The 19,646-nt window shown below is 58.5% G+C and overlaps 3 protein-coding genes across 8 annotated transcripts; all 3 read left to right on the top strand.

Moving 5' to 3' along the window:
* The first annotated feature begins 49 nt into the window (after positions 1–49).
* On the top strand, positions 50–8,727 carry SGTA (small glutamine rich tetratricopeptide repeat co-chaperone alpha). Of its 3 annotated transcripts, none has more exons than XM_082071970.1 (12): positions 50–126; positions 1,262–1,399; positions 2,520–2,623; positions 2,820–2,904; positions 3,458–3,557; positions 4,601–4,705; positions 4,875–5,013; positions 5,747–5,809; positions 6,199–6,236; positions 6,660–6,749; positions 6,995–7,118; positions 7,560–8,727. In XM_082071970.1, exons 2-11 carry the CDS (start codon positions 1,300–1,302, stop codon positions 7,107–7,109), a joined length of 939 nt encoding a protein of 312 aa, XP_081928096.1. In that variant the 5' UTR covers positions 50–126; positions 1,262–1,299; the 3' UTR covers positions 7,110–7,118; positions 7,560–8,727. The 3 variants fall into 3 exon arrangements, with proteins under 3 accessions (XP_081928096.1, XP_081928094.1, XP_081928095.1); XM_082071968.1 differs by having other exon boundaries at positions 7,392–8,727; XM_082071969.1 differs by lacking the exon at positions 50–126 and adding an exon at positions 305–572 and having other exon boundaries at positions 7,392–8,727.
* Positions 8,728–9,655: 928 nt separating this feature from the next.
* On the top strand, positions 9,656–13,780 carry SLC39A3 (solute carrier family 39 member 3). Of its 4 annotated transcripts, none has more exons than XM_082072146.1 (3): positions 9,656–9,717; positions 10,277–10,606; positions 10,914–13,779. In XM_082072146.1, the coding sequence occupies exons 2-3, from the start codon at positions 10,400–10,402 to the stop codon at positions 11,646–11,648; spliced, it is 942 nt and encodes a 313-aa protein (XP_081928272.1). In that variant the 5' UTR covers positions 9,656–9,717; positions 10,277–10,399; the 3' UTR covers positions 11,649–13,779. The 4 variants fall into 4 exon arrangements, with proteins under 4 accessions (XP_081928272.1, XP_081928273.1, XP_081928275.1 ...); XM_082072147.1 differs by having other exon boundaries at positions 9,701–9,736; positions 10,914–13,780; XM_082072149.1 differs by lacking the exon at positions 9,656–9,717 and adding an exon at positions 9,749–9,766 and having other exon boundaries at positions 10,914–13,780.
* Positions 13,781–15,350: 1,570 nt separating this feature from the next.
* DIRAS1 (DIRAS family GTPase 1) lies at positions 15,351–18,249 on the top strand. Its single transcript, XM_082072158.1, has 2 exons — positions 15,351–15,407; positions 17,095–18,249. The coding sequence occupies exon 2, from the start codon at positions 17,122–17,124 to the stop codon at positions 17,716–17,718; it is 597 nt and encodes a 198-aa protein (XP_081928284.1). The 5' UTR covers positions 15,351–15,407; positions 17,095–17,121; the 3' UTR covers positions 17,719–18,249.
* Positions 18,250–19,646: the final 1,397 nt, after the last annotated feature.

Raw genomic sequence — 19,646 nt, 5'->3', positions numbered from 1 at the left:
GCCCGGCCATATAAGGGCGGGGCGGGCGCGCGCGCGGTTTGTACGCAGGCGCGGTGGGCGCGGCGCGGCGTGCGGCGCATGCGTAGTGCGGAGCCCGCCCCGGCTGAGGCGAGTGTCGGGCGGCCGGTGAGCGGGGCGGGGCGGCGCGACCGGGGGGGTTGGACCGGGCTGGGCCGCGCTCCCCGCCCCGCTCTGGGCCCGCTGGGGCAGCGGGTGGGCCGGGGGTTGCGGCGGGGCCTGGCGCTCCCCTCAGCCAGGCGGGCCCTGGCGCTCCCCTCAGCCAGGCGGGCCCGGGGCTGTGGCGGGGCGGCCCCTGCGCAGGCCGCGGGGGGGACGCGCTGCCCCCGCTCCTCACGCAGCGCGGGGCGAGCGGGGCTGCCCGGCCGGGAGCGGGGGCACCGCGCCCGCTGCGTCCCTACGGCCTCCTTCCCCGGGAGGGGCTGCGGCCCGGCCGGTGTCCGGGCTGGGGGTGCGGAGTGGGGCGACCCCCCCGCCACCCCGGGGTCTGGGTGCCCGACACAGGCGCACCCCACACTGCCCGCCTGGGACTGGGCTGTCTCTGGTCCCTCTTGGTGGGTTGGGGCCAGCCTGGCTCCCTTGGGCTCCTTTTCACAGTGGTTACGTTTGAACAATTTTCTCTATTAAATGACCCTGAATGTTTTTTTTGTGCTACAAACCCAGTTAAGTGTGTTGGAAAGGCAGAGTGTTTCAGCTGAGCAGCGATGCGTGAGGAGCTGTGCCTGCTGGGACCTGCGGTGGGATCTCTGGGAAGCCCCAGCCTGGGGTGGGAGCTTATGGGGTCACTTTGCTTTGGGTCCTCACTCCTTCACCATCAGCGTCCTGGCAGGGAGGTGACACACTGGCAGCCCCGACCCCCAGCTCTATGAACAATGACACGTTGCTCCAGCCCTTCATTTTGTTTCAGAATCAAGTTACATTCTGGAATAAGAAGACTGTGGGTTTTTAGTGGTGAACTCCTCAGTTTGTCTAGTTCTGGTCAGTCAGAGATGTTTTAGTAGCCAAAATCTCTGCAACACTTTTATATTTCCTTCAGCAGGAGCCTCCTGGGGCAGGACTGGGCTGTGCAGCTCCCACTGAAGGGGGTGAATTGAGACCGGGGGGGTTCACATGCAGGGGTTGTGGTTACAGCCCTGAAAAACTCCTTTTTCCTCCTGTTTCATACCCGGGAGAGCAGCAGAAAAGCTCTTTGACTTCTTGTCTATCAAGTCATATAACTTCTCTTTTTTTGTTGTTTTTAAAGTTACAAGAAATAAGAAAACCTGCTGACAGCCTCCGGGAATGGCCGACCAGAAGCGCCTCGCCTACTCCATCATCCAGTTCCTCCATGACCAGCTCCAGAACGGGGGGCTGTCTCCAGATGCTCAGGAGAGTTTAGAAGGTTGGTGGTTGTGTGTGCGCTTCCCCGTTAACGTATCTGGGTCCGTCAGCCCAACACTGGAAGGAATTTGTGTGCTCTGGAACTCTCCTCAACCTCTTTCTTGGCTGGGCTATTCCCTACATCAAAGCTCACTCAAGATTTGAAATTAATTTGTCACCTTGGGGAAGTATCTGGGGCGCTAGGGATGCGATTGCCTAGCTGACTTCTTGTTATCTCTTTTAAAAGCAGATTAGCTTGAGGACGGGCTATACTTGGGATCAAAAACCTCCCTGACCCTGGCTTTGTGACTTGCAAGTTCTGCCTTATATAAGGCCGAGCCAGGAGGTGATGTAGTATAAAGCAACTTGGTTGTTTTGTGGAAGTGTTTTTTACTTGTGGAGTACTTTTCCCGTTCTGCTATTAAAATGCTTTTCTGCTGCACACTCTGGAGTATTTACACAGATGTTTTTCAGAGGGCTTCGCTGGTAACAAGAGCACATTGATCTCAAAAGATCTGCTTAAGGAGCTTAAGCTTTAGTCTTTGGCCTGTACATTTGCTCCGCTGAAGGAGCAGAGGAACATCTCGGAGCGGTGGGCGCGTTTGAGAGTGAGCTGGAGGCGGGGGGTATTGTTTTCTATTTTGGACTGTAAAATATGGCATGAGAGCTCTGCAGCACTGAGCTCTGGTGTGTTACTGGGGGTCCCTGCACTGGGAGCAGCTTCCCAGCCAGGTGCCAGGTGTGGAAGGAGGTGGTTGGTGTCTGTGCAGCTCTGTGTGGCCACCCTCTGGCAAGTGAAAAATGCAGGTGTCTCCTTGCTCTGTGCCACCTGCAGCTGTGGGAAGGTTGGGAAAACCCAAATCTGGTTCACTTCTGCCCCAGCACCTGCTCTGGAGTCACTTGAGAGGGTGGGATTCAATCCAGGAGCCTGACCTCCAGTGTTAAGCTTTGCCCAGCTCTGAGGTTTTGGCTAGTTTGAGGATGTGGCCCATACATCAAGCCTGGTGTGTGGAAATGTGTGGTTTAGGGTTGGGGATTTTTCCCCCTGGTATGTTCAACAGTAAGAAATTCAGGTATTATGTGAGGAGGCCAAGTAATTAGATGGAATGAGGAAAGCTAATTGCCTGCCTCTTCTTGCCCAGTGGCCATCCAGTGCCTAGAGACAGCGTTTGGGGTCTCGATGGAAGACCAAGGCCTCGCTGTGTCCCAGACTCTTCCTGAAATATTTGAAGCTGCTGTAGGAAAGGTGAGCGAGCGCCCTGAAATATGTGCTGAATTTCCATTTAAGCAACGAGCTCTGTGTGATTCTGGTGGTGATGCTGCCCGCTTGGAGGTGTGTGGGAGTGACATGTTTTGGGCTTGAGGAGCCGGCGCTGGGAAGGGGGAGGTTTGGTACATTGCGGTGGGAGCCCATCTTGCAGCGTTCTCCCTTTCCTTGTAAGGAGCCTGAACACCTCAGAACAAATTCGGAGCCCGTCACCCCCTCGGAAGATGACATAGCTGAAGCAGAAAGACTCAAGACTGAAGGTAACCTCCTCTGGAGCTGGTGCATAATGAGACTGAGATGATAATGAGGAGGGAAACTTAATTTACTGAGCACCTGGGGGATGCTTGGAATGGGGAGAAAAAAGCAAATGGGATCAGTCCTTCCATTTCTGCGTGTTCCTCAGCTTGTGCTGCGGGAGCGTGTGTAGGTTGCAATAATTTAGCTGCCACGGAGCCCAGGCAGAAGCTGGGTCAGTGTTTTGCATCCCAAGCAGCCCGTGCTGGGGAGAACGGCCCGTCCTTCCCGCTGAGCACTCCTCCGTGTGCTGCCTTTTCTGTGCTGCGCCAGAGAGCGCGATCGGCGCTGGAGCACGATGGGGAGCTCTGGCAGAGCCACGTCCCGGCTCTGAGGGGCTCGCGGAGTGGGACAGCCTGGAATTGCCCAGGTGACGTCCCCTCCCTCGCTGCCGAGGGTTTGATTGACCAGCAACACTTGCAAGCTGCTGCTTGTTCTGTTTTCTTAAGGAGAGCAGAGATCCTGCTGCCTTTGTCTCCGTTTTTCACTTGTTAATGAGCCTTTCTGCCATCTTTTTAGGAAATGAACAAATGAAAGCAGAAAACTTTGAAGCTGCTGTGTCTTTCTATGGAAAAGCAATTGAATTAAATCCATCCAACGCCGTGTATTTTTGCAACAGGTACCAGTTATCTTTCTCCACCCTTGTACACCTGTGTTTTTGTTCTGCTACTTAAATCCAAGACTCTTGTATGGTCAAAATCCCTTTTTTACAGTTCTGTGTGTTCTGCTCTTTGCCCTTTGTGTGGCTTTTTAAGCTCATGGTGACACACTTTCCTGCGCCTCCTGCCAGTGCCGTGCCCTGGTGTCTCTAGATAGGACATGGGTGTGGAAACAACCTTGATTAGGCACTTGAGGAGACAGAAAGATGCCAAGAAACGCTGTCTGTGTTCATGCAGTTCCCTCCGGGTGGGACGGAGAGCCCGGGTTTGAGAGGCTGCGTTGATAATAAAAACAAAGGAGCAAAATGAGACAAGTTGAAGGGTCAGTACTGAGAATTACAAGTTGATGTGCGTGCAAAATGGGTACACGAGTGAATTTCTTTTTTCAAAGTGTTTGGAAAGTTTGCGGGAAGGCAATTGTTGAACAAAACAGACTTTGAATGGAGATTTGGTTTGGTTATCTGCTTATCCTGAGTAACTGCACACAGCTGGCTACACAAAGAACTTCTCTGTGCACCCGCTGCTGGGGTGCTGAGGGGTTTCTTGGGGCGAGGAGCTCCCGTGGGTGGATTAACCAGGTTTAGCTTTGGCCGCATGAAGGTGAGTCCAGGAGCTTTTGGGCGGGTGCCCTGAAGTTAAGAAGCATTGCGAGATTGACGCTTGATTGAGCCACGTTATGGCTTCCAACCAGTTTTCCCTCTCATGTGGAGAAATGGATGAAAAGGTCGTTGTACCTAAGAGATCGAGGTGTGAAGCAGCGGGAGATGGTTTGAGCAGGCGGGATGCTCGTGTGCCTGCGGAACTCGAGCTCTTCTTGGAAGGCGTGTGAGCAGGAGTGTTTGCAGTAGGAGCAGCACGTGGAGCTGAGTGTTTGGCCACCTGGATCTGTCACGTTCATGCCTGACGCTGCCTTGTACAGCGGGAGAAGGGGAAGAGGGGTGACCTTGATTGGCGGATTCAAGCTGTTAAGTGTTTCCTGTGAATCTTTCTTCGTTCCCTCCAGAGCTGCTGCCTACAGTAAACTAGGAAATTACGCCGGAGCGGTGAGAGACTGTGAAAGAGCCATAGGCATTGACCCAAACTACAGCAAAGCGTACGGCAGAATGGGGTAAGTTAGAGCAGTCGTTTTGTGCCAGATATTTCATCTCCAAACGCCTGGTGGCAGCGATACCACCGGTGGGTTCTGCCCTGGGGCGCCACGTGGAAATACCCAGGCGGGAGGGACACTGAGTGCTTATCTGACTCTGGGACTTTCGATTTGATTTCCACTTTACTAGCTTGGCCCTGTCCAGTTTAAATAAACACACAGAAGCTGTCGTTTACTACAAAAAAGCCCTGGAGCTGGATCCAGACAACGACACGTACAAATCCAATCTGAAAATAGCCGAACAGAAAATGAAGGAGACACCTAGTCCAGTAAGTTGTGAAACTAATGCTTGTTAAATGCGGGTACGATGAGAAAGAGGCTTCTTCACGTGTTAACAGGTGCTTAGAACAGAAATCTCGTTTGCAGAGATGGTTAATGAGTCCTGCCGGGAGCATTTCCACTGAAATCCAGGGAGGGGAACTTTACTGCTCGAGCACAGTCACCTTGGGCGTGTTTGAAAGAGCTGGAAAATGAGACTGATGAGAAGGGAGCGTTTCAAAATGCCAGTTTTGCCTTAAGCGAGTTTCTTAATTAAAGTCACTACTCCTAAAATCCAGCTGTTTTTTTTTTTTCTAGTGACCCATTAGCAATACCAAAGGGCATTTTAAATGGCTTTTTTTGGTTAGAAAGACTTTTTTTGCTTAAGAAACCTGAAGCTTTCTGGGCCAGAAAGCTGCTGTGACTGCACTGCTCGCTGCTCTGTGCAGGAACCTGTTAGTTTATCGTTCTGAAAGGGGTTTTAGTTTTCGGAGGAGTGTGTTAATTTGGTGGTTGTGATGGGTTACAGTTCAGTGCCCTCTGACTCCTTAGTGAACCAGATCCCCGAGACTCTGATTTACAGAAAGGGTCCGAACATGTGGACAGAGCCCCTTCCCTCTGTCCTGGTGTAAGGGACGGATTCTGATAGCGCTGGGAGTAAAGTATTAATGAAGCGTTCATTGTGACGCGCATGGGAAAGTGAGGGGACGTCACCATCTGCCTGTGCTTTCTTTCTTCTCACAGACCGGAGGCCCAGGAGGATTCGATTTAGCGGGTTTGCTGAACAACCCCGGCTTCATGAGTATGGTAAATGTGGACACAGACCGTGACCAGGCCGTGTCCAGTCTGTTTTGGGGGGAAGTGTGTTGGTACATGGCGTGGGGAGCTCCTGTGTCTGTTTAGCAGATTTGTTTTCATTTAACTTCTCGGTTGCTTTGAGGAAACTGTGCTTGTGTCTCATTAAGGTCAAGTAAAAAGCCAGTGACTTCTTCACAGGCTTCTCCCTGCGGAACGGGGGCCTGTTCTGCACTGCCAGCCTCGGCCTGTGCTTCTCCCAACTATTTTTGTCCTATTGAGCTGTTTCCAAGTATTTCTGCCTTGGCTTTGTTCGCAGTTGAATGGCACAGCATCTGCGCATCTACCCAGTCATTTCTGACTAAATAGGGTGTTATTTTTTCTCTCCCCTCTCTAAATAGGCATCGAACCTAATGAACAACCCACAAGTACAACAGCTGTAAGTTTGGTTTTCCTTTTTGAGTCGCTGCTTTGGGGCTCTGCATGTGTTCAGCATTTCCAGTAGGGCTGAACTGGTGGGAGGGGGAGCAGATGTTAAACCAGCCCGGTTGCTCAAACTGGTGTGTGTTTTGGGTGCTCTGGGCTGTGCTGAAGCGGGATCCTGGTAAAAACGTTTGCAAAAGGGAGGCAGGACAGGTCTGGGCACTGGAATTGGGTTTGGGAAGCTTGGGGTCAGCTGGGTTCTGCTGCACAGTGTTTCTGTGAGCTGGAGTTGGCTCCATCTGCGTTAGAACGAGAATATTTCCATTCTTTGTGCTACAGTGTCATGAGGATCAACTCGCAACGTTTGTGAGATGCTTAGATAATATAAAGTCTCTTTTTTTATCTTTCCCGTTCTCAGCAATGACTCTTATTTCCACAGCATGTCCGGGATGATTTCTGGTGGCCACAACACCATGGGAGCCGCAGGCACCAGCCCCTCCACGAACGATCTCGCCAGCCTCATACAGGCGTGAGTCGGGAGCGGGGAGTTTCTTGTTGCCTTGGGCAGTAAATGCATTTGGGGTTCTTCTGGAAGAAAAGTGGAACCTTAATTTAACAGCTGAGAAAGGCTGAGATGTTGGGTGAAGTGCTGTCTCTTTCCATGGGGTGAACTGCTTGTTAGAGGGGAATTCCGACAGCTGCTGGAGAGAACGTCCTCGCAGCAGCCCCTGTTGGGGTGTGAACGCTGACGGGACCGTTGCTCCTTCTCCCCAGGGGCCAGCAGTTCGCTCAGCAGATGCAGCAGCAGAATCCTGAGCTAATAGAGCAGCTACGAAGCCAGATCAGGAGTCGAACTCCAAGTGCCAGTAACGAAGATCAGCAGGAATGAGCACTCCAGGTGAGGCTGTAGCTGCGAGCGCCGCTGCTTTGGGGCCAGCTGAGAGGGAATTGGTGTATTTGGCTGCGATATCTGTATTCCGCCTTCATTTAGCGGTTTGGACGGGGTTCTCTGCACCGGTACTGCTGATGCTGAGCCTTGGCCGTGGTGAATAAGAGCTTCCCTCGCACATTATGTGACTGACAGACGAGTTTCATTATCTAGTGTTCAAAAGGGACGCTTTATTTTCACAAAAATTGAATGTGCCAATGTCTTGTCTTCCTGTCTCTGCAGCGCAGTCCCTGGGAACTATGTTCTTTGCTTTAAAAACTGGAAGCCATGTGCGTGTTGCCATTTCTTGAGTTGGAAGTGTCCAAGAGGGGGAAAAAAATAATGGAAAAACAAAATACTTTCTATGACCTGCATGTTAAAGACAGATTCACGCTTTTTGTTTCCCTCCAGTCTTCATCCCCGCTCCTCCCTCTCAGCCTTTCCATTAGTCTTTTATTTTTCCTTCTGGAAGATCTGAGCTGAACACGAACCAGCATCAACAGCCTTTCTAAAGAGACTCAGAAAATCAACTACGCTGTTACATTTCTATGTTATTTGCTACATGGGAATTTTTTAACCCGTTTTTTGAAGAACGACGTGCTCTTTGCTACCGGACGTCTTTAATTTCCTGCCCACGCGCCACTTCCGAGAAGTGTTCAGGTCCTACCGAGCCCCGTCCTGTGCGCTCCGAGCCGGTAGCGTTTGAACACTCTGGAGATCACGGGATCTTCTCGCCTCCGGAAACAGGGTTTCAGTTGATTTTTAGGTTCTCATTCAGGTCTGTAGCAGCACTGCCAGCGTTGTTAGTACCCAGAATTCGGTTATCGCCTCGCAAAGGTCGGTGTAAATGTGTTGGGGGATCAGGACTGGCTGGGCAGAACCTGCCCGTGTGCGACTCTTCCCCCTTCTTGGTTCCTGACAAAACTTGTCTAGTGTTTAGTAATTATGGCTATGTTGTCGGAATGATCCAATCTGTTAACTAGTCAGGTGGTCATTAAGGAAGATACGATGTTCTTGGTGTTTAAAAGGAGTTTTTTTTCTGCTTTTTTTAATCTTTTATGCATGTGAGTAATCAACCTGGTTGACTGTGCTAAGGGTAGGGATAGAGGGCATGGGAGTAGAGAGCAGAAGGAATAAAAATGCTGCTTGGATAGTGAGAAATCGAGCGGCTGCTGGTTCAGCGTGTGGGAATGAATGGTGAGGAGCGGTTACACCTCGGTGTAAATTGTGTGGGATGAGGGAAAAGCTCCTGCAGCCAAGTCCAGCGACCCGCAGCCCCTCTGGTTACCCGTGTCCTTCCCTGGGTGAACAGGAACCTCTGGCACGTTCCCCCAGAAGCCACCACTTGAGGCCAGAGACTTTTCTATCAATCTCAGAACTGTTTTTAAAGTAGTTACTCGATCGTGGGGGAGACGCTGATGTTCACAGGAGGCGGGAGGTGGATAACGCCCTTTCGGGAGCCCCGGTGGTGCGAGCGAGCAGGTATCTTTGATTAATATCCAAAAACATGATTTGTAAATGCTCCATAAAGTAATATGTGGTTAATGTAACTTGTGAAGAATAAACTATTTGGACACTTTCTTTGTTATCCCTCTCGCCCAGGTGACTGAGCATGTGCAGGTTGGGGCTCCAGCTGCTGCTGGGCACAACCTACAGATGAGTTTTACCCAGTTTTTCCAGGTTTTTGGCCTTTTCCTGCTGAAATGCTCCTCCTGGGTATCTCTGCAGTGCAGAACAGGAGCCGTTCCTTTCCCTGGCTGCCTCCCCTGCTCCTTTAAATTCCCTCCATCTGTTCTGTGTGACCTGACAAAGGGAAAAGTTTTGGGGCCATGGAACAGCGTGGAGAGAAAACACTCAGTAATTATTGAAAAGAAGGAAACTGTGGGGATTTTTCCTCCTTTTTTCTGGTAATTTCAGGGCTGTTCCCCTTTCTCTTTGCCCTCCTTGCCCTGTTGTAGCTGTAGCTCTATTTCCTCCTGTCTTTTCATGATGATTGATGGTGTAGTTTTGGGGTTTGTTCTGTTTTTTTGTTTGGGGGTGGGTTTTTTTGGTTTGTGGTGTTTTTTTTGGGTTTAGTTTTGGTTTTTATTGGTACCACTGAGTTCAACGTGCATCTCTCCGAGGGGAGGTGCTCCTGGTCCTTGATGGGGGAGGATGGATCACCTGGGTTTTGGTGACTCTGTGGCAAAAACAAACTCTTTGGGGTTTTTTTGTTGGTGGTTTTTTGGGTTTGTTTTTTTTTTTAAGTTCATTTCTGCTCTGCTCGTAGCAGTTTGTGCTCATTTTAACCGGATTTACGTGTTTCTTTAACCAAAATCAGCCGAAAACCCGCAGGAGCAGGGGCTTTTCCTTGCCCGCTTTGCCCGGTCCCGCCCCGGAACCCGCAGTCACGCTGCGCGTTTTCCGCGGCCGCTCTTCGCCGGCGCCCCGCACCGGGCTGACGGGCGGTCCTGCCGACCAATGAACAGCCGGCTCTCCCGCCGCGGCCAATGGGAGGGCGTCGTGGGCGGGCGCTGTGGCGGGGGCTGCCCGGCCGGGCCGCGGGCGAGAGGAGGGGGCGGTTGCCGTGGTAACCGGGGTGGCGGTTGGTGAGGGGGGGGCCGGGGCGGTTTCCTGAGGTAACGGCGGGGCCGGGGGGGCGCTGGGAGGCGTTACGGGGCTCACAGCGCGGCTGGGGGGCTGTTGCTGAGGTAACCGGGGCGGTTTGGGGAGCGGGGTGACGAGTGGGGGGCTCAGGCCTGGGAGGAGCTCCCCCTGCCCCCAGCAACCCCTGTTTTGGTGGCCTGGGAGGAGCCCCCCCCGCCCCCAGCGCCCCCTTGGCTGGACTCGGGTGGATCCTGTTGCGGGATCGAGCGGTTTGTGTCGGTCCGGGTGCGGGTGTTTCGAACGAAACCTCTGAAAACTGAGGCCATGCCGGTCCTGCGATTCTTACACAGTTTTAAGTTGCCGTTTGCTGTAGCGAATTTTCTCTTTGCTGGTTTCTCTCGTGTGAGACGCTGCCTCTGTGATTTCCACTCGTTACTCTGGGGAATTAAGGCAATTCCTGGCACGTGGTTTGGGGTACAAGGTGCTGTTCTACACACTCGGTGCTTATATAGAAAAACCTCCTGTTTTGCTCCCGTCCCCAGGTTCGGAGCCCAGGAGCAGCTTTCCCTCCAGCCCTGTGCTGTCCCAGCCCGTGTCCCCGCTCCGACAGCGGCCACAGGGCGCCCAGCAGCCGCCAGCGCGGGGAACGTTCACCGGGAAGCGCGATGAAGATCGTGGTGGCCAAGGTGCTGTGCCTGCTGGGCATCTGCGTCCTCATGCTGGCCGGGTCCCTCCTCCCCGTCAAGATAATTGATGCCGATTACGAGAAAGCTCATCGCTCCAGGAAGGTCCTGGCCCTCTGCAATTCTTTTGGAGGAGGGGTCTTCCTGGCCACCTGCTTCAACGCCTTGCTGCCTGCTGTGAGGGAAAAGGTAACTCCTGATGAGCAACGTTAATGAATTTGTGCAGACACATGTTACAGACCCCTGTGTGTAGGGGAGCACCCTCCCTTCTCCTGCCCTGCAGTGGCCCAGGCCCCCAGAGCTCTGTCTGTGCGGAAATGAAGGGGAAGGGTCTGTGTCTTGCTCAGGTGGCCCATGAAGCCTCCTCAGAAGCATGTACAAGGGTGTTAAAGCATCATGTATCAATTGAGTGTCTGTTTGGAGTTGCGTGGCCACAACAGGAATATTTTCCTTTAGAGGTGATTGATTCACTGTGGGTTTTTTTGCTTCTTTCCAGCTTGATGAAGTTCTCAGGCAGGGGAACGTGACCATGGACTACCCGGTGGCCGAGACCATCATGATGGTCGGCTTCTTCATGACGGTCTTTGTGGAGCAGCTCGTCTTGACCTTCCAGAAGGAAAAACCCTCTTTCATTGACCTGGAGACCTTCAACGCCGGCTCGGACGTCGGGAGTGACTCTGAATATGAGAGTCCCTTCATCGCCTCTTCCCGAGGCCGCCCGTTGTACGGTGACCACGCTCACCACAGCCACGGCCTGAACATCCAGCAGCTGTCCCGCTCCAGCCCCCTGCGGCTCGTCGGGCTGGTCTTTGCCTTGTGCACACACTCCATCTTCGAGGGCCTGGCCCTGGGCTTGCAGGAGGAGGGCGACAAAGTCATCAGCTTGTTCCTGGGGGTCGCCATTCACGAGACGCTGGTGGCCGTGGCATTGGGCGTCAGCATGGCCAGGAGCTCGTTGCCGCTGAAGGACGCGGTGAAGATGGCGGTGACCGTGAGCCTGATGATCCCCCTGGGCATTTCCATCGGGTTGGGGATCGAGAGCGCCCAAAACGCAGCCAGCAGCATCACATCCATGCTCCTGCAGGGCATCGCAGCGGGCACTTTCCTGTTCATCACCTTCTTTGAGATCCTTGCGAAGGAGCTGGAAGACAAGAACGACCGGCTGTTGAAGGTTCTGTGCCTGGTGCTGGGCTACGCGGCTCTGGCCGGGCTGGTCGTCCTCAAGTGGTGAGCAGGGGCGCGACGAGAAGCAAAACTCAGCTCCTTCCCCTGCGAACGTGCCGAGCTGAGCCCCCTTTCCGCCCAGGGGGACACTGAAGCTCAACGGCCGAGCGGAACGTCACAGCCCCGGTGCTATTTCAATATCGACCTGAAGAAGGAGAATTTCCTCCTGTGGGGGATAAAAGCGAGGAGTGTCCCGGTGTGGGTGTTGTGAGGTGTTGTCCCTGCCCGCTGGCTCTGCGGGCGCAGCAGCTTGTGCGGAGATTAGCTGACACAAATGTTAAGAACCAGGTTTTCGGGCTCTTGCCAGAGCTCCTCACACGGTGGCTTCGTGGTGACCCATAGAGCTGCCCCCCTCTCGCACCCCCAGCCGAGACTCCCCGTCCTTCCCCCTCGTGCTCTGGGCAGGTGAGAAACAATAACAGAAATAAAATCAGAAGCAGGTGCAATCAGGGCTTGCACAGCTGCACTAAGCTGCTTTCGTGAGCTTAGTTTTGAGCAAAACCTGCCTGTAAGAGCTGCCAAAAATAACCTCCCCCCCAGGGCACGAGGTGCGCCCCAGCTCCCCCCAGCAGAGCTCCCAGTTTAACCAGCTCTGGGAGCTCTTGGTTCTCAGTGATTAACAGAAGAAACAAGGCTGGGCTGCTCCCCGCTTCCTTCTCTCATCTCATCCATATGTTGAGCATCCCCTGAAGAAAACCTCCTGCTAATAGATCAGTTAATATATCGCTTGAAAATCCTCACGGCCCCTCCACAGCAGAGCCGGGGATGCGTTAAGTTGTAAGAAAAAGGCAGCAGCAATTCCCAGGATTAATATTTGTAGGACAAACGCTCATGTTTGGATGGTTTGCAGTGAAATGGGTTTAGCTGGCGCCAGCAAACGCGTTTTGGGGGCTCACGTGGCCGCGCTGCGCGACTGAGGCTCCGCAGGGCCCTGTGTCGGTGTTTTCAAAGCAGAGCGAGCGCTTCCCTGGGGCTTTATGAGCCGGCGCAAGGGCTGATTAGAGCCGCTCGCCATCTCTCCGTGTCTCCGTGTCGCGTTCCCCGGGGAAGCTCAGCGTGCTGCCGATCCCCCCGTCATCCCTCGGCTTTGTCCTCCCCGCTGCCGAGCCGGGATCAGAGACCGGAGCCGGGAACCCGCGGCTGCGACACGAGAGCGGCTCCCGCTCCTCGCCGGGGATGCGTTTTAATTAGACGGAGCCTTCGCTTCTGCAGCGTCTCCCGCAGGCCGAGCGGAGCGTTGGGGAGCGCGGAGGGAGTCGTGACGCCGGCGCAGCCCTGTCATCCTGATCCGAGGCGCGAGGGGGTGGATGAGACTGTGAAGCAGCATCTTGGAGGCAGCGGTTGGCTCCGCTGCAGCATATGGAGGCTGATGAGGATCATCTGACAGTTCCTGGTGCTCTGTATTTTAATTGCTGCAATGTACCAAAGTCAATTAATCTTGCTTGGAAAAACCTGGAGTGGAAGAGGGGGGAGGGAGGGTTATTTTAGGCCTCAGATGACACAAATGAGCAGGGCCTGATGAGAATGTAATTTGCCTCGACGTGGTAAAGCTCAGTGTGTTTCTTCGCTTCCCGCAGGCAGCTCGTGCCCGGCAGCGTCGCGGCTGTCGCGGGTTTCTCTGTGCCGGGGGGACGGGTGGAGTGTGACACTGTGGGGGGACACAGCGCTGAGTGTCCCCTGAGTTGTCGCCTCAGCCTCTATTTCTGCCGCTAGCGCTTTTTTTTGTAGGATGTATTTTTTTCTCCCCATTTCTGGGCAAACAGGAGCGTCTCCCGTGTGGGGCCCCAAGGGGGTCCTGTATCCCCCGTCTCCTCTTCCTCATCCTCCCTGCGATCCTGGGGCTGATGCACCAAAGCCAAGACAAGCTGGTGGTGGGAGGAGATTTCCTAACCAGCACCCAAAAAATCAGCGGGATCTGCTGCTGTGAGGAGGGATTGGGGATCCCCTGTGGGGAGAAAGGGGCTGGACCCCCATATCACTCCTTTTCTTCTTCTACTGCCATTGGGGATTAGGGAAGGCTGAGCTCTTCCCTTGTTCCTGGGGGTGCTCCCTAGTCCTGGGGGGGTTTATTCACCGGGGGGTGGCGGAGCCCAGCGCCGTGGGGTTGTTTTAGGGGTGGAGGAGGATGATCCAACCCCCTGCTCCCAATAAACCCTCTGCCCTTTTTCCTCTGTGTCCCTCCATTCTTTGGAGTCCCCGTCACTGCGTCCCTAAGCTGGGCCAAGCCCCTGGGGGGGACAAACCCCATGGGGGCGCTTCTGGCCCTCCAGCCCCCCCCACCTTGTCCCCGCTCGGCGTGGCGGTGACTCAGCCGGCAGCGTCCCCGTTGCGTCAGGCCGGCGGGGAGCTGGGGACTGAATGAACCGGAGGAGGAGCCGCAGCCAAAATGATGAAGGAAACTCATTCATCCCCTCGCACGAGTAGTACCCGAGCGCTGGGGGGGCCGGGGGCTCCCCCGGGGGGGCTGCGCGGCGGGAGGGGCTGCGGCTGCCAGCCCGGGCCCTGTCCCCAAGGGAAGGCTGGTGTCCCCATGGGGAGAGGTGGCCGTGGCCCCCCCATTCCCACTGGGTCCTTCTCAATGGGCTGCGTGTTGCTGCCGCGGGGGGGCCGCCGTGGCCCCCCCTCCTCTGCCAGCAGCTATTAATAGTGGCTGCGGATTTTAATTGCTGCCGCTCAGGAGTGAGCGTGAGTCACGCAGCCCCCGGCCACTGTCCCCAACCTCGGCAGGGACCCTGCCCCTCCCGGGGTGCCCCCAGCCCCCCGATTCCCGGTGATGGAGACCCCGGTTTCCCCCAGGGCTCAGCTGGGGAGGTTGGCTGGGAGTCCCATGGCTGCCCCCCAAGTGTCACCCAAGGAGCCCCAGTGTGTCCCCTCACAGGGGGGCTGTGTCACAGGTGCTGCAGCGCTGCCCCCCGGGCCCCTCGGGGTTTTGGGGTTCCTGACCCTGCTCTGTCACAGCACCCACGGAGGGGACGCTGCGGGTGGGGACAAGGACCCCTGCGGTGGCACCGTGCATGGGTTCCTGCGCTGGCGTGACCCGGGGACAGTGCAGGCAGCTCGGTCCCCAAAGCCAGACCCCACTGCCAGGGCCACCCCCAACTGCCACGGGGGCTTGTGACACCCTGTCACTGCGTCCGTCTGTCCTGTCTGTGTGTCCCTCTGTCCCCCATCACTGTCTGTGGGTCTCTGTCCCCACCCATGTGTCCCTGCGTTGAGCATCCCCTTTTGCGCATCTGTGTCCCTCTTCGTGTCTGTCTGTGTTCCCACCTGTGCCCATGTCCATGTGCAGTCCCTGTCCGTGTGTCCCCATCGCTGTCCGTGTGTCCCCATCCCTGTCCATGCATCCCCATCTCTGTCCGTGTGTCCCCAGCCCTGTCCGTGGTCCCCATCACTGTCCGTGTGTCCCTGTCTGTGTGTCCCCATCGCTGTGTGTCCCCATCCCTGTCCGTGTGTCCCGTCCCTCTCCGCCGCTGCCGCCGCCGGGTCCCGGAGCCGCTCGGGGCTGAGCCCGGGGGTCCGGCGGCCCCGGGCGGGGCGGGCGCGGCGGGCGGGGCCGCCAGCGGGGCGGGATCGGTTCTGCGGCGACCGCACCGCACCGAGCCGTGCCGAGCCGAGCCGGCCCCGCCGCACCGCGCCGGGCCGAGCCGCACCGAGCCGAGCCGAGCCGGGCGCACCGGAGCCGCCGCACCGGGACCGCCCCGGGCCGGGCCATGCGCTGAGGCCGCCGCGCCGCCCGCAGCCAAGGGCGGATCCCGGGCAGGACACGGTGAGGCGGCGGCACCGCAATGCGACCGGCGCGCCGGGGGGTCGGGGGGAGCGGGGCCGGGGCAGCCGCCACCGGAGGCGGCGGGGGGTGTCCCCGGCAAGGGCAGGGGCTCGGCCGGAGAGCGCAGCCGGGACCCCGGCCCGGGGCGGTGGGACCTTGGTCCTGTCCCTGCCCGCCATCCTCCCCGTTCTGCTGCCTCCATCCTGCCCCTGCATCTCCATCTCCATCCTGCTCCTCCATCTCCATCTCCATCATCTCCATCCTGCCCCTTCTCCTGCCCCTCCATCTCCACCCTGCCCTGCCCCAGCCCCTCCATGCCAACCCCAGACCCCAACACCGGCTGTTCCATCTCCCCCAGCGCTGGGGCGCCGAGTGGGAGGATGCTGGGGGGGTTGCAGAGCCCCCCAGCAGCATCAGGCCCAGGCTGTGCCCCCGGCTGGCAGGTGGCCCCGTCCCCAGGAGCCGGGGGAGGCCGTGGTCCAGACCAGCAGGCACAGGGGGACGTTTGGGGCTGGGGGGGACACTGGGCACAGGCCATGGGGCCTTCGGGCACCCTCGGGTGCTGGGAAGGCCCCATCCAGCCACGGCTCCTGCTCCATCCCCGTTGCCCACGCACCAGCGACACCTCCGACCTGATGGGATCCGAGAGGGGCTTTTTTCTGCCAAGGGACCCCGTGATGTGACGAGTTCCTTGGGTGCCCGAGGCCACGGTGATGGGCTCCTTCCCCAGCTCCAGCCCCTTGCCCACCTCGCTCTCGGTGCCAGCCCCTCCCCGGGTGTTTGGGGACACGCTGGGGTATCAGGGCTGCCTGTGGGACCCCAACCCGCTGGTGCCGCGGGGTTGGGGATGCAGCAGCGGTGGGAAGGGGCTGGATGCCCTGGAGGCGCCTGGAGATGAGGGGGCTGCCCGAGGCGCTTTGCTGTCCTCCCTTCCAGGCCGGCGGGTGCCTGAATTGAGGTTTCACACCCCAGGGCTGCATCGCTTGGGGGCACAAGCTGGGACCCTGCCCAGCCCTGCGCATCCCATGCGAGGGGGCACCGAGGTTTGGCAGCATGGCAGTGGCCATGGGGGGGTCTGAACCTGGGCCACCAGCCCCTGGCTGTGCCCACGGCTCCCGCGCGGCCCTGGGGTGGGAGTGGAGTAGAGGGACAGCATGAGGGTGTCAGGCACAGTGCGGGGTGACAGGGTGACAGCAGCGTGGCAGGCACCGAGGTCTGTGTGTGAAATGGCACCTCTGTGCTCAGCAGCCACGCATGGGAGAGCCAGAGGGGCCGGGTGGGGGCTCTGGGTGCCGCTGGGTCCTCAGCTGCCCCACAGGGCTGGTCCGGCTGCCCAGGGGCTCCGTGGGTCCCGTGGGGCCTGGCACGTCCCGCCCTGTCCCGCTGCCCCGGCAGCCTCGGCCGCAGCTGCCGTGCCGGTGGCCGCGGTTCGGCCATATGGCCGCAGTGGGAGACTGGTAAAAATAGCAAATGCTGCTGCACCCCGGGTGGGCGGCGAGCGCGGTGCTGCCCCCGCCGCCCCGCAAGGGCGTCTCAAGGGCGTGGGGGTCCAGGACCCCCAGCTGCATCGGCTCGGGAGCTGGGGCTGTGAGCCAGGCCGGGGGGCTGCCCCGTTCTCCCCCCGCGGGGGTCTGTGCCGCGGCCCCCGCTCCCGGCGTGACGCCTCCCTCTGCCCTGTCCCCCGCAGCAGCGGCAGCAGCATCTCCGGGGCAAGATGCCGGAGCAGAGCAACGACTACCGGGTGGTGGTGTTCGGCGCCGGCGGCGTGGGCAAGAGCTCGCTGGTGCTGCGCTTCGTCAAGGGGACCTTCCGGGACACCTACATCCCCACCATCGAGGACACGTATCGCCAGGTGATCAGCTGCGACAAGAGCGTCTGCACCCTGCAGATCACCGACACCACCGGCAGCCACCAGTTCCCGGCCATGCAGCGGCTCTCCATCTCCAAGGGCCATGCCTTCATCCTCGTCTTCTCCGTCACCAGCAAGCAGTCGCTGGAGGAGCTGAAGCCCATCTACCAGCAGATCGTGCAGATCAAGGGCAGCGTGGAGAGCATCCCCATCATGCTGGTGGGCAACAAGTGCGACGAGACGCAGCGGGAGGTGGAGAGCAGGGAGGGGGAGGCCATGGCCAAGGAGTGGAAATGCGCCTTCATGGAGACCTCGGCCAAGATGAACTACAACGTCAAGGAGCTCTTCCAGGAGCTGCTCAACCTGGAGAAGAGGAGGAACGTCAGCCTCACCATCGACGGGAAGCGCTCCAGCAAGCAGAAGAGGACAGACAAAATCAAGGGGAAGTGCAGCATCATGTAGAGCCCCAGACTGGTCCCCACCCCCCTCCGGTCCCCCCCCGTCCCTCCCCTCACGACTGGACGTGGCATCGCCGCGGGGCCGTCCCCTCACCCTCTGTGCCATCACTGTGACTGTGCGGGGACGCCGCGGTGCCCGGGCTGCGCTCGCCCCGGCTCCGGGGCCAAGACGGGGCGTCCTGGCCAGCCGAGGGGTGCACGACGGGACCGGGGACACGCGGCTGGGGGGACGGGGACGCACCCCCACACACACACACTCTGCAGCACAACCGACGGCACCGGCCGGCCCCCGGCCCCATCCCCGTCCCCTCCTGTTGCGGGACCCCACGTCAAGTCCTGGCGGGTGGGAAGTACGGTGCAATGTGGGGGCGTCAGTGTCACCCCTGGGGACAGCCCCACGGCCTGTCCCCACGCCATAGCACTCTGCTCCCGCAGGCAGAGGCCCGGGGCAGGAGCTGCCCCCCCCGCGCTGTCCCCGAGCCCCCAGCCCCGTCCCGCTGCCGCAGCCCGGAGCCGCCAGCCCAAGCACAAAGCATCGGGTCCGAGGGAGGTCCTGACCCAGCACAATCCTGGTGAGCTCCGGTGGAGACCCCCGGCCCCCCCGCTGCCCCTTTCCCGCGCAGGATGAGCCCCCGCAGCCCGGCTGAGCCGCGATGCCGCGGTGATGGGCACCACCGCTCCCGCCACCGTGCCAGCGTCCCCCCCGCTCCCGCAGAGTCCTTGCTGGGGGGTGGCCTGGCCCCACGCCCCGGGGACCCCCGACCTGCCCCCCCCAGCTCTGGTGCAGCCCTGCTTGTTCCCCCACGGCCAGAGCGGGGCCCCCGCCCTGTCACCAGCCCCTTGTCACAGCGGGGTTTGTCCCCTCGCTCCGGCCCTGCTCACCCTCTGCCGGGGCCCCTGGGGCTGTCCCCAAGGGGGTGGTGTCCCCAAGGGGGTGTCCCCGGGCAGGTTGGGCCCCTGCGTTGCTCCCAGCTCCCCGCCCCGCCCCAGCTTTTTACAACACGACCCAAGCGCCCAGGGGACAAGGTGACATGATGATGTAGCCTTTATTCTAGAAATAGTCTTCCTTCAATAAAGAGATGAGAAATGCTCCTGCGTGCCCGGGGCGGGGGCGGCTCGGCCCGAAGGCGTGAAAGGAAGGGTGGGGGTGCACGTGTGTGCACGACACTGCCTGTATGTGCACGTGTGTGCATGTGTGTGTGCATGACTGTGCCTGCGTGTGCACGACTGTGCATGTGTGTGCATGACTGTGCCTGCGTGTGCACGTGTGTGCATGTGTGTGCATGACTGTGCATGCATGTGCATGTGTGTGCACGTGTGTGCATGACTGTGCATGCGTGTGCATGACTGTGCATGCAAGTGCATGTGTGTGCATGACTGTGCATGCGTGTGCACGTGTGTGCATGTGTGCATGTGTGTGCGTGAATGTGCATGCGTGCGCACGTGTGTGCACGTGTGTGCATGACTGTGCATGTGTGTGCATGTGTGTGTACGACTGTGCCTGCGCGTGCATGTGTGTGCATGACTGTGCATGCGTGTGCACGTGTGTGCATGTCTGTGCGTGCACGTCTGTGCATGTGCCAGCACGCACACGCGTGTACAAGCACCTGCGCCAGTGCACGTGCGTTCCGTGCACACGCACGTGCGCGTCCCGTGTGCACACGCGGGTCCCTGTCGGTGGGTGCCCCCCACCCCTGGCTGCCAGCTCGGGCTGGCGTCCCCGTGGGGAGGGGGTGGGAGCGCGGGACGTGCGTCATCACGCCTGTTGCCATGGAAACCAGCTGCTCCCCGGGCGCGGGAGCCGCGTGGGCACGTGTGCGCGGGCGGGGGGAGAGGGGGCTGCTGCAGCCTGCAAGGGCCTTGGCAAGGGCACGGCTCCGGGGGGGGGTCACGGCTCCGGGGGGGGTCACGGCTCCGTGGGGATGTCACGGC

The sequence above is a fragment of the Streptopelia decaocto genome, assembly GCF_964273445.1.
Source record: "Streptopelia decaocto genome assembly, chromosome: 24".
NCBI lineage: Eukaryota > Metazoa > Chordata > Aves > Columbiformes > Columbidae > Streptopelia > Streptopelia decaocto.
The sequence above is the reverse complement of the archived record's forward strand: the minus strand, read 5'-3'. Positions and strand labels throughout refer to the sequence as shown.

Bases quoted from the DNA above. Each gene is read 5' to 3' on its own strand.
- SGTA (XM_082071970.1), top strand. From the start codon at position 1,300: ATGGCCGACCAGAAGCGCCTCGCCTACTCCATCATCCAGTTCCTCCAT. The intron at 3,558-4,600 runs GTACCAGTTATC...CGTTCCCTCCAG, and splicing joins GCCGTGTATTTTTGCAACAG to AGCTGCTGCCTACAGTAAAC. The intron at 4,706-4,874 runs GTAAGTTAGAGC...CCACTTTACTAG, and splicing joins AAAGCGTACGGCAGAATGGG to CTTGGCCCTGTCCAGTTTAA.
- DIRAS1 (XM_082072158.1), top strand. From the start codon at position 17,122: ATGCCGGAGCAGAGCAACGACTACCGGGTGGTGGTGTTCGGCGCCGGC.
- SLC39A3 (XM_082072147.1), top strand. From the start codon at position 10,400: ATGAAGATCGTGGTGGCCAAGGTGCTGTGCCTGCTGGGCATCTGCGTC. The intron at 10,607-10,913 runs GTAACTCCTGAT...GCTTCTTTCCAG, and splicing joins TGCCTGCTGTGAGGGAAAAG to CTTGATGAAGTTCTCAGGCA.